At 48.1% G+C, this 13,249-nt stretch overlaps 1 protein-coding gene across 2 annotated transcripts in view; it reads left to right on the top strand.

Annotated features, from left to right (window-relative positions):
• Positions 1–13,249, top strand: part of ME3 (malic enzyme 3) — a 197,096-nt gene that overhangs the window by 123,413 nt on the left and 60,434 nt on the right. For both annotated transcript variants that reach the window (XM_039254349.1, XM_039254348.1), the window contains one exon: positions 7,197–7,358. In XM_039254349.1, coding sequence (XP_039110280.1) covers positions 7,197–7,358 — 162 coding nt within the window. The remainder of the gene's footprint in view (positions 1–7,196; positions 7,359–13,249) is intronic.

Raw genomic sequence — 13,249 nt, 5'->3', positions numbered from 1 at the left:
AGGCCACAGAGGGGCATCCACCCAGTCTAATCCCTGGACATGTTTGACTTGGCCCTCAGTGATTTTTCAAAATTTTGAATTCGTAGACAACATTTTAAAACCGGGAGATTTCACTTGAGAAAAGGAAGATAGAAACTTGGATTTTTAGCCTTCTCTAGAAAAACCAGCAGCCCATAGTTTGGCTCATAAATAGGTCATTTAGGACTGATCAGGCTTCCCCCAGCTTCCTCTAGCCTCTGGCCTGCCCCATCCACCAGCCTTTTCCTGGAGGATCCTCCCCTCCCCCCACCCTTGCCCCCTAAAGCTGCCCTTTCAAATGTTCAGAATGTTCCAACTCCTAGTCTAGTTTGCTGGTGTGTTTTCTCCAGTTGCCTTAAAAGGAGTGAGGGACACCTGGGTGGCTCAGTTGGTTGAGCGTACGACTTTGGCTAGGTCATGATCTCAAGGTTTGTGAGTTCAAGCCTCACACTGGGGTCTGTGCTGACAGTGCAGAGCCTGTTTCAGATCCTCTATCCCCTTCTCTCTGCCCCTCATTTCCCCCCTCTCTGTCTCTCTCAAAAATAAACATTTAATAAAACAAAAAAGAGGAGATGAAGGTCTCCCTTCCTAGGCAAGGAATCCCTTTCATGATACTTTGGGACTGATGCAGATGCCCATCATTACTTCCTTCGGTTCTCTCAGCCACTGTGATGAGAGTGGAGGAAAGAAGGGGTGCCACGGACACCTTCAGGGTGGGTCCTTGAAGAGTGGGTAGGGTGTGTTGTCCCTCAGGTGAGCAAGGGGAGGTGCTGTGACTTGGCCAAGGTCACCCATGAATAGGTGTTGGCCAGCAGAGCCCTAAAGCTGAGCGACCTCTCCCCTAGCTGCTGAGCCCAGGAGGCAGTTTTTCATGGCACAGGTATGAAAATACCTAAAAGACCTAATGCTGTTGGCCTCTTGGCTGGAGGGGAGGGGGGGTCCAGAGGAACTCGGAAGATAAAGGATGACTTTCCTTGGTTTCCCAGGCAGAAAGCAGGACTGCAGACTGAAATACAGGATAAGTGAGGCCAAAGCCCAGGGCTGTGGAGGCCATGAAGTTTTGTGGGCCCCTCTTGTTCAGGGAGGAAGGGGCGGGCCAGGCTGCCCAGAGCTGTCCGGCATAAATCACCAAGAGGAGTGAGAACTGATTTTCTGACTCTTTCCCACAGCGGCCACTGCCTTGAGCCTGAGGAAGGCTCAGCTGAGAACAGACCTCCTCCCCACAGCTTTCCCAAGCTCCTAAATCTCTCCCTTATCCCAATCCTAGCAGCTTCAGGGGGAGGTGCTGAGAAGCAGCTGGGCAGTGGAGCCACTGGAGTGGCCCCTGCCACATGGACAGGCAAACTTGGACCAAGTTCTGGCGCCATGTGCCTACCTGTATTGCACAGGCCTGCTCTGTGTTAAACCCATTCCCCACTCAGTGTCAGAAGGTGGAGGGTTCCTGGGAACCATTCTTAGAGATGGACAGGAGCATATCAGGGAGTGCTCTTGGGATCAATACCTCTAGAAGGGAAGGCAGCAGGAGAAAGCCCAGGGGGAGGCTAGGCTGGGTGAAGTCACAAGGAAGACTCAGCTGAGCCGATGAGGAGCCTCTGGAGCTGGGGTGGTCCTTCAAAGTCAAACGAACTTGGGACAGAGGAGCTGGGCCTTTATAGCTCTGCATCCACCAGTCATTGGTTGTGGACTGCTGCCCTTTGGAACAGGGTGTAACCTTGGACAAGGTGGCTCTCTTCAGTCATGGAAATTCTCAAAGTGGGCTGACACCTGAAGGTATGGTTGAGGGAATTACTCCTTCAGTCTTGAAAGGGAGATGTGGGCGGCTCATCCCCATATCCACCTAACACAGCTCTGCTAAGTGCTCTATATAGATGACCACGTCGACTTTTCCTCAAGGCCTATAAGTGGTAGGGATTGTTGTTCCCCCTATGATAGAGACTAGGAAGCTGAGAGGTTAGGTTGTTTACCTGTGAAGGGTGGAATCAAGATTTGAAACTGCAGACTGTGCATTATTGATGTTGTGGAGAGAGAAGAGGAGAGGAGGTGGGGAGGAGGAGGAGAAAAAGGAAGGATGGGAGTGAAGGAAGAAGGAGAGGGATGCATACACAGGGCTGTGGGCAGCCCATGACACAGCTACTAGTCCAGGGAAACCAGGGCTCAGGCAAGCAAGGAGTCATGACCCTCCGGTCAGTCTGGGGTCGGCCCCATTGGGTCCACCTACACTAAGGGACATGGAGAACAAGTCAGAAAATGCTGTAGGTCCAAGGTACATGGACAGAGGAAGAATGTGGCCCAGCCTCCCCCTAGTCATCTGAAATACAGAAGAATTAGAAGTTGCAAATGCCATCCAAACAAGGAAACTGATCCCATAGTTCAGACAGTTATTGCTGGACTCTATAACCCCACAGTGCTGCTCAGGTTTGTTCTCAGCCTTTTGACCTCTACTGCATTAGTGGCCCTTGGCATCAGCTCCATTGATGTTATGAAAAATAGGATCCAGTATCTCCTCTCTGAAATCATTCATTCATACACAAGGTCTGAATTAGCCCCATGGAGATCCTTTGCTCTGTTAGATCTATCACATTGGCCACCGTTTAAGCAGTTGGTATCACACTGCAGGCACCAAGCACAGTGCTGAAGAATCAAAGATAAGACCCATTACTTGCCCTGAAGAGAAGCTAGAGAAGGGAGTGATGACTTCTAGAAGGGGGAACATCATGGAGGAAGGTAACTTATGTACAGCTCCTTAAAGCACATAAGAATGGTAGGATGTGGATCAGGGAGATAATAGGGTTTGAGGAAGTAAAATGGCATGTAGTCAGGAAAGTACAAACCTTATACAAGGTTAGAATTATTCTATTTGTATAAAGGAGAAATTCAAAGGGTAAATTGGACCTGGACCATGGAAGGTCTTATATGTCAGTCAAAGATGTTTGAGCTTTATTTTATAGGCATCAAGAGCCATTGGATGTTTGGGGTAAGAAAGTGACAAACCTGGGTATGGTTTGGAGACCTGCAGTGGGGTGGGGAGAATCCCAAGAGCAGACAGACCAGTCAGGAGACCACTGCAGAGGTCGATGAGATGGACAGGCTGGCCTAAGGCAAGTGGCAATGGAAGTGAAGATCATGCAACAAATGGAAAAACAAGGAGCAGATCAAATCAGCAGAACTTGGTAACCAATTGGCTGTGGCTGACTAATGACAGAGAGGAGTTTAAGCAGTTAGGACAGCTTTGAACTTGGGAGATACAGGTAACAGAGGGTAGGAGGACAGCAGAAGTGAAAGGTTTAGAAGAGTAAAAGGGAAAAGTGGAGTCATTTGGTTAGGGACTCAGGAATTTGGGAGCACTATTAGACATCCAAATGGCAGTGTCCAACAGATAGCCAGCTGTACATGGGCATTAATAATGAGACTTTTTGAGATAAGCACTTGGTGCCCTATGTAGGAAGGAAATGGGTTCTACTTCTGAAGCCAAGACTACACTGTATGTTAGTTAATTTGAATTTTAAAAAATTAAAAAATGACCATAGAAGCCACAAGTTTTGCATGACCAACTTTCTTAGCCATTAGCCACCACTCTGCTTAGTTTCCATTTCTTTCGCTCCTTTAACAGATAGATACTGAATGGCCTTTCTGTGATAATGCTGAACTAGAGAGAAATAAAACAATTCAAAACCTAACATGGGATCTTTGCCCCAAATAATAACCACTGTGGTAATCATAACAGAAGCAAGCATTTATTGACCACTTACCCAATGCACCTGATTAAAATGAAACTGATATTATTTCATCTTTACAACAATCTGATGAGTGAGGTATTATTATCCCTATTTTATGGAAAATTAAAACTCAGAAAAATTATCTGTTTACCCAGTATTACATATGATGCATTATCAAGGAGCCTAGATTTAAATTCTGGTTACCAGACTCCAAAACCGGTGCCATTAATCTTTATGTTGTTTGGTGAGATAAAATGTGCATTCATTTAAGTGTTAAATGTTCAAGTGGCACCCTATTCAGGGTTTGGCAAGCAGTAGGTACTTAATGTTTGTGAAAGGCAGACAAAGAGGACGAGCAGACTAGCTGTGCAGTAGCTTTAAGAAATGCTAGGAGAGGGGCGCCTGGGTGGCTCAGTCAGTTAAACGTCTGACTTCAGCTTAGGTCATAATCTCATGGTTTGTGAGTTCAAGCCCTGCATTGGGCTCTGTGCTGACAGCTCAGAGCCTGGAGCCTGCTTCAGATTCTGTGTCTCCCTCTCCCTCTGCTCCTCCCCTGTTCTCGTTCTCTCTCTCTCTCTCTCAAAAATAAACAAACATTTACAAAAAAGAAATACTAGGAGAAATCATATTAGATTTTCATGGACAGGGTTTGAATGCTGGAAAAAGAGAAGGAACATAGTGGCCAAGAGGGAAGAGACTATAGGTGAGTTCATAGCATGTCTGGGAGGAGTGAGGCGGCCAGTCTGGCTGGAGTAGGCACTTGTGTGCAGATGCATAGCAGGAGCTACGTCAGAACATATATTGGGTCCAGGTCGTTAAAGAGTTAAAGGTTTTGGACTCTCTTCTTTGGAAGCTAGAAGCCACTAAAGGTATTTGAGCCTGGAAATGGCATAGTGAAAAAGGGCTTCTGATACAGTGAATCTGGCATTGGTTGGCAGGGGAGATTGGAAGGAAGGAGGGTGAGTCTGGCTTGAAGCCATCACAGTAGCCCAGCCATTCACACAGTGGGATTGAGAGTGGGCAACAGATGGTGAGCCATGCCCTCAGAGGAGGCAGGCATGCACTGGAGTGCCCTTGCACATTTCAGGAGCCCCATCGCCATCTTGAATGACCCCAGAGTTGTAGGGATAACATCCTGGAGTAATCACTAACTTCCTCTGTTTAACTCACTGCCCCTCAATGGAGAGAAATTCTGGGAGTGTGGGAATCAGGATAAGGAGGCTTGGATTAGGAAAGATGGTAGAGAAGTGCCCAGAGCATGGGCACGCAGGCAGCGTGAGGGTACGGGCTTCACCAGGGAGAGCTGCCAGAGGGAGGTCAGAGGCAGGCTGTGGGGAGGGTGGCAAAGAGGCAGGGCAGAACTTTACCAAGAAAACAGATGCTTTAATGGTGCTTCTACCAGCTGAAATGTGGTAGGAGGAGCTCTGAACCAGGAACCCAAAGCCTAATTAGAATCCTGCCCTGCCACATGCATAAGCCAAGTGACTTGCGTAAGTCATCTAATCTTCCTAAGATACCCAATGTGCAAACATCCAGTCCAGTGCCTGGCATCTGGCTGATATGTAACAAATACATATCAAACATGAAGGTCTTAGAGCTCTGTTTACTCACCTGTGAAATGGGGCTAACAGTCTGAGACTCCCCTACCTGCCAGGACTGTGGGGAGAATCAGGTGACCTATGGGTTAAGAACATTCTCCGTAGAGGCAATAGATCAGTCTGAGGGGGAATATTATAATCTTCATGGGTGTCTTGTACCACCACCCCATGACTCCCCTTTTCAGAAGAGGAGTATTTTTAAGAATCCCTACCCCTGGGGCCCCTGGGTGGCTCAGTCAGTTGAACTTCCGACTTGATTTTGGCTCAGGTTATGATCCCAGGGTTGCGGGATGGGATTTTCTCTCTGCCTCTCTTAAAAAAAAAAAGGAATCCCTACACCTATTTCTACCCAAAGGCAGCACCAGCCCACGTGTGACTTAGAGAGCTAAAGAATAGAAATGATAAGGTGCCATGGACCTGTTGGGTACCAGATCATAAACTCTTTCAGAGCAAGAGTGGGTCTTCATCACTTTATCTCCAGGACTTAGTCTTGTAGCTACATGGAGTGAACTGAGCCTGTGGTGCCCATGAGCACCACACTTGGGCCACCCGTACCTCCATAGTTCAAAGCTGGTCCTAAGCCCTGGTCTACACCAGGCTCCAGAAGAGGGATGAGTGGCCCTATAACTTAATTCATTTCCAGACAGAGGGAGGCAGTGATGGCGAGCAGGTTGGGGTGACCTATAGACAACTTCATTGACACCCTGAGGGGATCTCTGTGGCCTTCACAGCCTGACTCCTGCCTCGTGTTCTGTTCTCTTCTTTCATACAACCCACCCCTCCTTGTTCCCCACACACAGTCCGCCCCTTCCCCATCTCTATCCTGGATCCTGATTTCCTCTTGTATCAAGCGCCTTCCTTCCCAGCTGCATTGCCTGTGGACAGTCTTCTCCTGCCCCAAGCATGACATGCGTGTCCCCTCACCCATCAAGGGTCCGCTACAGAAAGTGACTCTCCCTTCTCTGTCTCTGCTACCCTTGTGCTGTTTCTGCTGCACCCACTTTCCTCCCAGATGTGCGAATTACACATAGACGTATTTCATCTCTTGTTTTGCCCCTGAGTTCTTGAAGGCCCGAGTCCGTACGTTCTTGTTATTACGAGAGACCAAACGGACACTCCTTCCCCCACGATCTGGCATAGTGTCTGAGAAGTGGGTGCTTCATAAATATGTACTAAAGGAATGGATAAATGAATATCTGTCATAATCATAGGAATTTCAGTCACCATCAGCTTCATCGGCATCTGTTAGTTAACAGTATGGAAGCCCTGAACCAGCACCGTGTCTGGCGCCTAGAATACCTTCAGTGAATATTTGCCAGAACACAGGAAATCGCAGTACATGTTGAGAATCCTTCTGGTTTAGTGTGGGGTAGTGACCCCAGCAGCTGTCACAGCAGCCCTGCCCTGTGCAGGTTGGGTTTATTGTACCCCAGGAGCAGTCCAGAGAGACTTCATTGGCCTCTCTACTGGGGCTGGTGGCAGCGGCATGAACACCTGGTTTTCACTGTCTCCGTTCATTATGTCCCTCCATCCCTGCCCCCAGATCCCAAGCTGAGATCTGCTTAGTTTCTTTGAGGGAGAGTGACTAGATGTGGTTTCCCTCCAGCTCTTTCTGCAGCCTTCACCCAAAACCTCGAGCAGGGCAAGGTGTCAGCTCAGTGGGGTTTCTCACCAGCCTGCAGGGAAGGGGAGGGCGCAGGAAGAAGGAAGGCTACCAGAAGCTGAATGAATCCCTTGGCCTTTTCCCAGACAGGTGGTTTGGTTCCACAGCAGAGGAGGTGGGTGTCTGACAAGGCTGACATGTAAGGGTTGATAAAATGAGCACTGTGTCATGAGAGGCGCTTCCCGATTGTTCTGTTTCCAGGCCGTGGTGGTGACTGATGGCGAGCGCATCCTGGGCCTGGGCGATCTGGGCTGCTATGGCATGGGCATCCCCGTGGGCAAGTTGGCCCTGTACACGGCGTGCGGAGGAGTGAGCCCACAGCAGTGCCTCCCCGTCCTGCTGGACGTCGGCACCAACAATGAGGTAACGCACCATCTGGGCCTGGGGCCAGAAGGTGGCAGGTAGGGTGGAGGGGGGGTGTCTTTGAGGGGCAGGGTCCATGGGCACCGCCCTGGGATGCAGTGTTTGGGTGTGTCTGCAGGTTCCGCTCCGGGTCTCTGTGTCAGAGAAGACAAAGAGCTAGTACCCAAGAATTCCTTCTTAGTGACCTTCATCTCAGAGTTTAAAATCAGCGCAAATTCATCTTTTAAAAATTGTAAAAAAATCGGGACACCTGGGTGGCTTGGTCAGTAGAGTGCCTGACTTAGGCTCAGGTCATGATCTCCCAATTCAGGAGTTCGAGCCCACATCAGGCTCACTGCTTCAGCCTGTCAGCGCGGAGCCCACTTTGGATCCTCTGTCCCCTTCTCTCTGCCCCTCCCTTTCTTGTGTTCTCCCCAAACCAAATATTTTTTAAAAATTGGAAAAAATTTGAGAAAATTAAAGAAGTGCTAAAAATAAACTATCAGTCACACAACCATTACTAATCATGGTTTATGTTTTGGTGTATTTCCTTTCAGGCTTTTCCCCACCAAAGCATTTATAAAAACAAAATTGGGTTTTATATTAAATACATCATTTGTATCAGCTTTTTAAAACTTAATATATATTGTGCGTTTTCTCCCAGGTCATTAGCCATAAGCTGCCTGGTGTGTCACTGTTCACATAGGAAACCTCCCACAGATGGGCATTCAGGTGGCTTCTAGTCTTTGTGCATGTATAGATTTTATTCTAAGCCCATTTTTGCATATCAGTCTTTGTTTGCGCATGTGATTATGTACTTGGGATAATTTCCTAGAAACAGAAATACTAAGGCAAAGGGAGTGGTGATTTTTAGATTCTTGATTCATACTGTCAAAAAGGTTATACTTATTTGCATTGTGCAGTGATCCTTCACAAGATACTTGACACAATTCTTTGCATGGAGTTCCTCCTCCCTAGACACTATACATCCCTGTTTCTTTCTCTTTTTTTTTAATGTTTACTTATTTATTTTGAGAGACAGCATGAGTGAGGAAAGAGCAGAAAGAGAGAATCTCAAGCAGGCTCTACACTCAGTGAAGAGTCAACATCAAGAGTGGGACACTTAACCGACTGAGCCACCCAGGTGCTCCTACCCCTATTTCTAAACAAGAATGAGCCCATAGCTCCTAGTAAGGAATGATGCTTATTTGGGCTTCATCCACAGATGCAGTCAAAGGAGGGCAGAGCCAGGCTGACCTTGCTAAGAGCTGGGAAATCATGGGAGGTGAGGGAGGACAAGGGAAGTGGGAAGCAGGGACCCTGGTTCTGGCACCACTGACAGCCAGGTGAGTCCCTGCTCCCGTTCCAGTACAATGAGAAACTGGATCAGATGGTTTTTCGAGTGTTCTACCTCTAAAGCTCTTCTCCACATGCCTCCCCTCCAGCCTAGGAGGCAAGATGGAGGTGTAAGACCAGTCTTCAAGGTCTGCTCCATGCTGTGGTTCTCCTTCCTAGACCAGGTCCCTGGGTTTTGCTGAAATTGTTCTTTGGTCTCAACGTGCATGGAATCATGCAGGCATGGATGAGTACAGCAAACTTTCAGTTGTTCTTCACATCCAATGCCTCCTGCTGTGTTCCAACTGGATTAAAAAAATTTTTTTAATGTTTACTTTTTGAGAGAGAGACAGACAGAACACGAATGGGGGAGGGACGGAAACAGAGGGAGACACAGAATCAGAAGCAGGCTCCAGGCTCTAAGCTGTCAGCACAGGGCCCAGTTTGGTGCTCGAACTCCTGGACCACAAGATCATGACCTGTGCCGAAGTAGGATGCTTAACAGACTGAACCATCCAGGCGCCCCTCCAACTGGATTTAATTGAGACCTTTACTCACTCTCTCCTAAGAGCCTGCTCCAAGCAACACTGAATCTGATTCTAAGGCTGCTGTATCCCCTGGAAGGGTGTCAGCTGCCTCTGGCATGTGCGTAAGGTCCTGTGTCATTGAAGGTCCAACACCCTGCAACGATGTGCTAAAATCTAGAGCCCCAACTTGTAATAAACCCACCAGAAGAGATGGCAGGAAACTATGAGTAAATCATGTCCAGGCAGCTTTTCCCAGACCACCCTGTTTAAGCTTGACAATCCAGAGAAATAAATTTGCCCATGAAGATCTGCTGGGAGTGACAGGGCGGGCATCCTAATCTATGTCTGCCCTCCTCTTCCCACACCCCAGCTGCCTGCCTGGCTTCCTGCTGCTTTGTAAGCAAAGGTCATTTCTTGATTTTTAGAATTCTTATCACTAAGGTCACTGTAACACATTATTCAAAATCTTAAAAGAGAAATGGCATTTCTCCCACAACGCTATATCTGTGTTCCTTTCCAGTATCTGTCTATGCATAAACATAATGTGCCTGTAATTTCGTTCTGAGTTTTTCAGTGAATGGCATTTCATGAATACTTTCTCTCTACTTACTTAGCAAGAGTTTTTTTGAATGTTTAATTGGTGTCAGGCACTGGCTAGGCATGAGGGAGATAAATGAGAGCCAGGCGTGGGTGGAATATTCTAGTTGTCAGTGTTTCAATATTGTCACCTAATTGATCATTTTAATGGCTAATGTGTTACATCTCCACCAAGAGTCTGTTTCTCCCCCTGAGGCATTAGGATCTGAATCACTTCTCCCTCTGAGTGTGGAAGGGAGAGAGCTTCCCCTGGATATGCCCCCCCAGCTCCCCCCAATCAGGAGGGGCCAGAGTGTTCCCGCTGAGAGGGGGAAACACAAGGTGAGAGGAGGCACTGCCCCCACAGCATGAGGTGAGAGAAAGCAGCACCTGCAGTGTGCTGGACTTTTCTAGATTTTTCATAGCCTTTATAGATTTTAGTACATCTCATGGATTTTAATCTCATTTAATTCTGACAGCAGCTATATGAGATACTGTCCTCTCCCATTTTATAGATGAGGAAACAGAGACTGAAACGTGTTAACTACTTACCTCAGGTCCCACAGCACTAAGTCTCAGGATTTGAACCTGGGTCTCTCGGACTCCAGAGTTGACTTGTCCACTGTGGCATGCTTTTTCAAGAGGTCGGGCATTCATGTTATAGACTATAATGAAGACTGGGAAAGCAGGTGTTTCATGCAGTCGGGGTCCCTTGGACACTGAGCCTCAGGCCCAGGAGTGCCAATGCTATCTGCAGGTCCTTCTGCTCTAGAGAAAGGCGAGACCCCACCAGACCCTCCTCACAAAATTCAAGACCCAAAAACCCAAAGTTACAAAGCAGCCAATATCAGGAAGATGGTGGTTTCACTTTTTCCAGATGCATTCACTATGTGATGCCCCATGCTATAGTTCTTAAAAAAAAAAATTGCAAGATTACCACCTCAGGCCCATAAGTCCTGGAGCACATCTCCCCCCAGAGCAAGCCAGAGCAATAGGACAGAGAGGCTTAACTTTATACCTTTCATCTCACATGTCAGTGCAGGGAGGGTGCTGTTGTGGGGGGCTGTAGGGTCAGGATAACGACATGGTCTGTGTGTGCATCTCTGTGAAAACCCCTGAGGCAACAAGAGCTTTAATCAGAGTCAAAGAACACACCCCTCTGCGTTTCCTGTTGAAGGAAAACATCTGCTGCCTACAGCCCTGAAACTGAGGTCACTTTTACCTGCTGCTCCCAAGGAGGTTTGGAAAGATAAATATGTGGGGCAGTGATCCCATGAAGAGGGGACAGCCCGTGCTTAACTTCTAAAGGGACAAAGCCAGGGTGCCCCTCCCAGATAGGCCCACCTGCTCTAGGCCTCCGTCACGGCTGTGTGTGGATTAGTTTGTATAGTTTGTTTCATCCACATGCAAAGCCAGACCGTGTCATACATCATATACTGTCCACATTAGAAGGGGCAGTTCACCCTTGAGCAGTTGACCTTTGAACAGTTGACCAACAGTTGACCCTTAAACAACTCAGGAGTGAGGGGTGCCAACCCCCCTGCAGTTGAAAATCCATATATAACTTTTGAGTCCCCCAAAACTGAACTAACAGCCTACTATTGACTGGAAGCCTTACCAATAACATAAATAGTCGATTAACACATACTTTATATGTTGTATGTATTATATACTGTATCCTTACAATGAAGTAAGCTAGAGAAAAGAAAAGAATATTAAGAAAATCACAAGAGAGGGGCGCCTGGGTGGCTTAGTCAGTTAAGTGTCTGACCTCGGCTCAGGTCACGATCCCATGGTTTGTGGGTTTGAGCCCCACATTGAGCTATGTGCGGACAGCTTGGAGCCTGCAGGGCAACCCAGGGACTTGGCTTTAAAACGGCCTGTGAGGGGCGCCTGGGTGGCTCAGTCGGTTAAGCATCTGTCTTTGGCTCAGGTCATGATCTCACAGTTCGTGGCTTTGAGCCCCACGTCGGGCTCTGTGCTGACAGCCAGGTCAGAGCCTGGAGCCTACTTCAGATTCTGTGTCTCCCTCTCTCTCTCTCTCTGATCTTCCCCTGCTCACACTGTCTTTTTCTCAGAAATAAATAAAAACATTAAAAAAATGGCCTCTGAGCCTTAGAAGTCTTGAACCTCGATGGATTCTAATAGGGGGATAGCTCCTGGGGAGACATGGGAACAGACTGTCCGCAGAGTCCGGCAGAAGCCTTGGGCTTATTCCAGGACTGCTGAGGACTGTGGGTTAGCCAAGGGAGCTGGGTGTTGAAGGCCTGCTTCTGCTTCATGAGAGCGTCATTGCTGCGGCTGACAAACAGCCAGAGTTTGCCATGTGGTGCTGTCAGAGGCACTAGCTCTCTGTGTGCATGTGACCCTGAAGGTGCCCATCCTGGGATCTCTAGCTTACCCGTGGGCCTGACTGAGCTCCCAGAGACATGCATGGTAGGCATAACTGTCATCCTGAGTGGGGGAAGTGTGCGGTGTCCACGGCGTGAACCCAACCCCATGACCTCCCCAGATCCTCTCTGAGTAACCTCTTACTGTGCCTGTTGCTACATAGGATAAAGAGTTACCTGGGCCAGAAAGTTCATCTCCCTTTCCAGCTTAAATCCAGTGCTCCGAGATCTGGCAAGTGAAGAGAAGGAAACCCATTTTATCTTCATGACATTTTGTCTCCAAGAAAAACCCAAAGTCACAGACCTAAGTGACAGAGCCTAAATTCGAACCCTGGTCAGTCCAATTGCGAAGTCAGACCATACTGAGGGCGTTCAGAGGGAACACCCCGACCAGTCCCACCCGGCCCGGCAGTGCACTTCGCTCTGTAGCACATTGCCTCCCAGCTTTAAGATCCCTTCTGCCTCTCTTGCTAGAGCTACCAGATTTAGCAAAGAAAAATATAGGATGCTAGTTCAATTTAAATTTCAGATAAATAACTAATCATATTTTGGCCTATATTTCCATGTATGTTCCATGCAACACTTGGGATATATTTAGGCTAAAAAAAAATTATTGCCTATCTGAAATTCAAGTTTAAGCAGGCATTCTGTATTTTTCCTGGCAGTACTACCTACTGAAAACTTCTAAACATGTACATAAGGATGTGCAGGATAGAGGAGAGGTGCAAGGAGAGGACCCAGGTCAGTTACCAGCCCCATACCTGCTGGCAGCCCTTCTAAAGGGCAAAGTATGGACTTCCTGTCTCATGCCGTGCCAGGACAGCGTGCGTGCTCCCCTCTCTGCTGTTTTGGGGAAGCTGTTTCCCCTCCTGCCAAAGGAGACCCAGCAGATTGGTGATGGGGACTCCCATCGCTGCTCCCCAGCCTCACCTGCAAGATGATAGTATGGACCTTCCCAGCCACTGCTGAATCCTCCAGGGGACCAGGCAGAGGGGGATGAGCCACCCCCAGGTCAGCTCTTCCCTACAACCTGGAATATTGGGGAGAAAGGGCACTGTCATGAGGTCCAGTCAAAGCAAGGCTT

The sequence above is a fragment of the Hyaena hyaena genome, unplaced genomic scaffold (genome assembly GCF_003009895.1).
Source record: "Hyaena hyaena isolate Hyena2069 unplaced genomic scaffold, ASM300989v1 scaffold_491, whole genome shotgun sequence".
NCBI lineage: Eukaryota > Metazoa > Chordata > Mammalia > Carnivora > Hyaenidae > Hyaena > Hyaena hyaena.
This window is presented reverse-complemented; position numbering and strand designations above follow the sequence as displayed.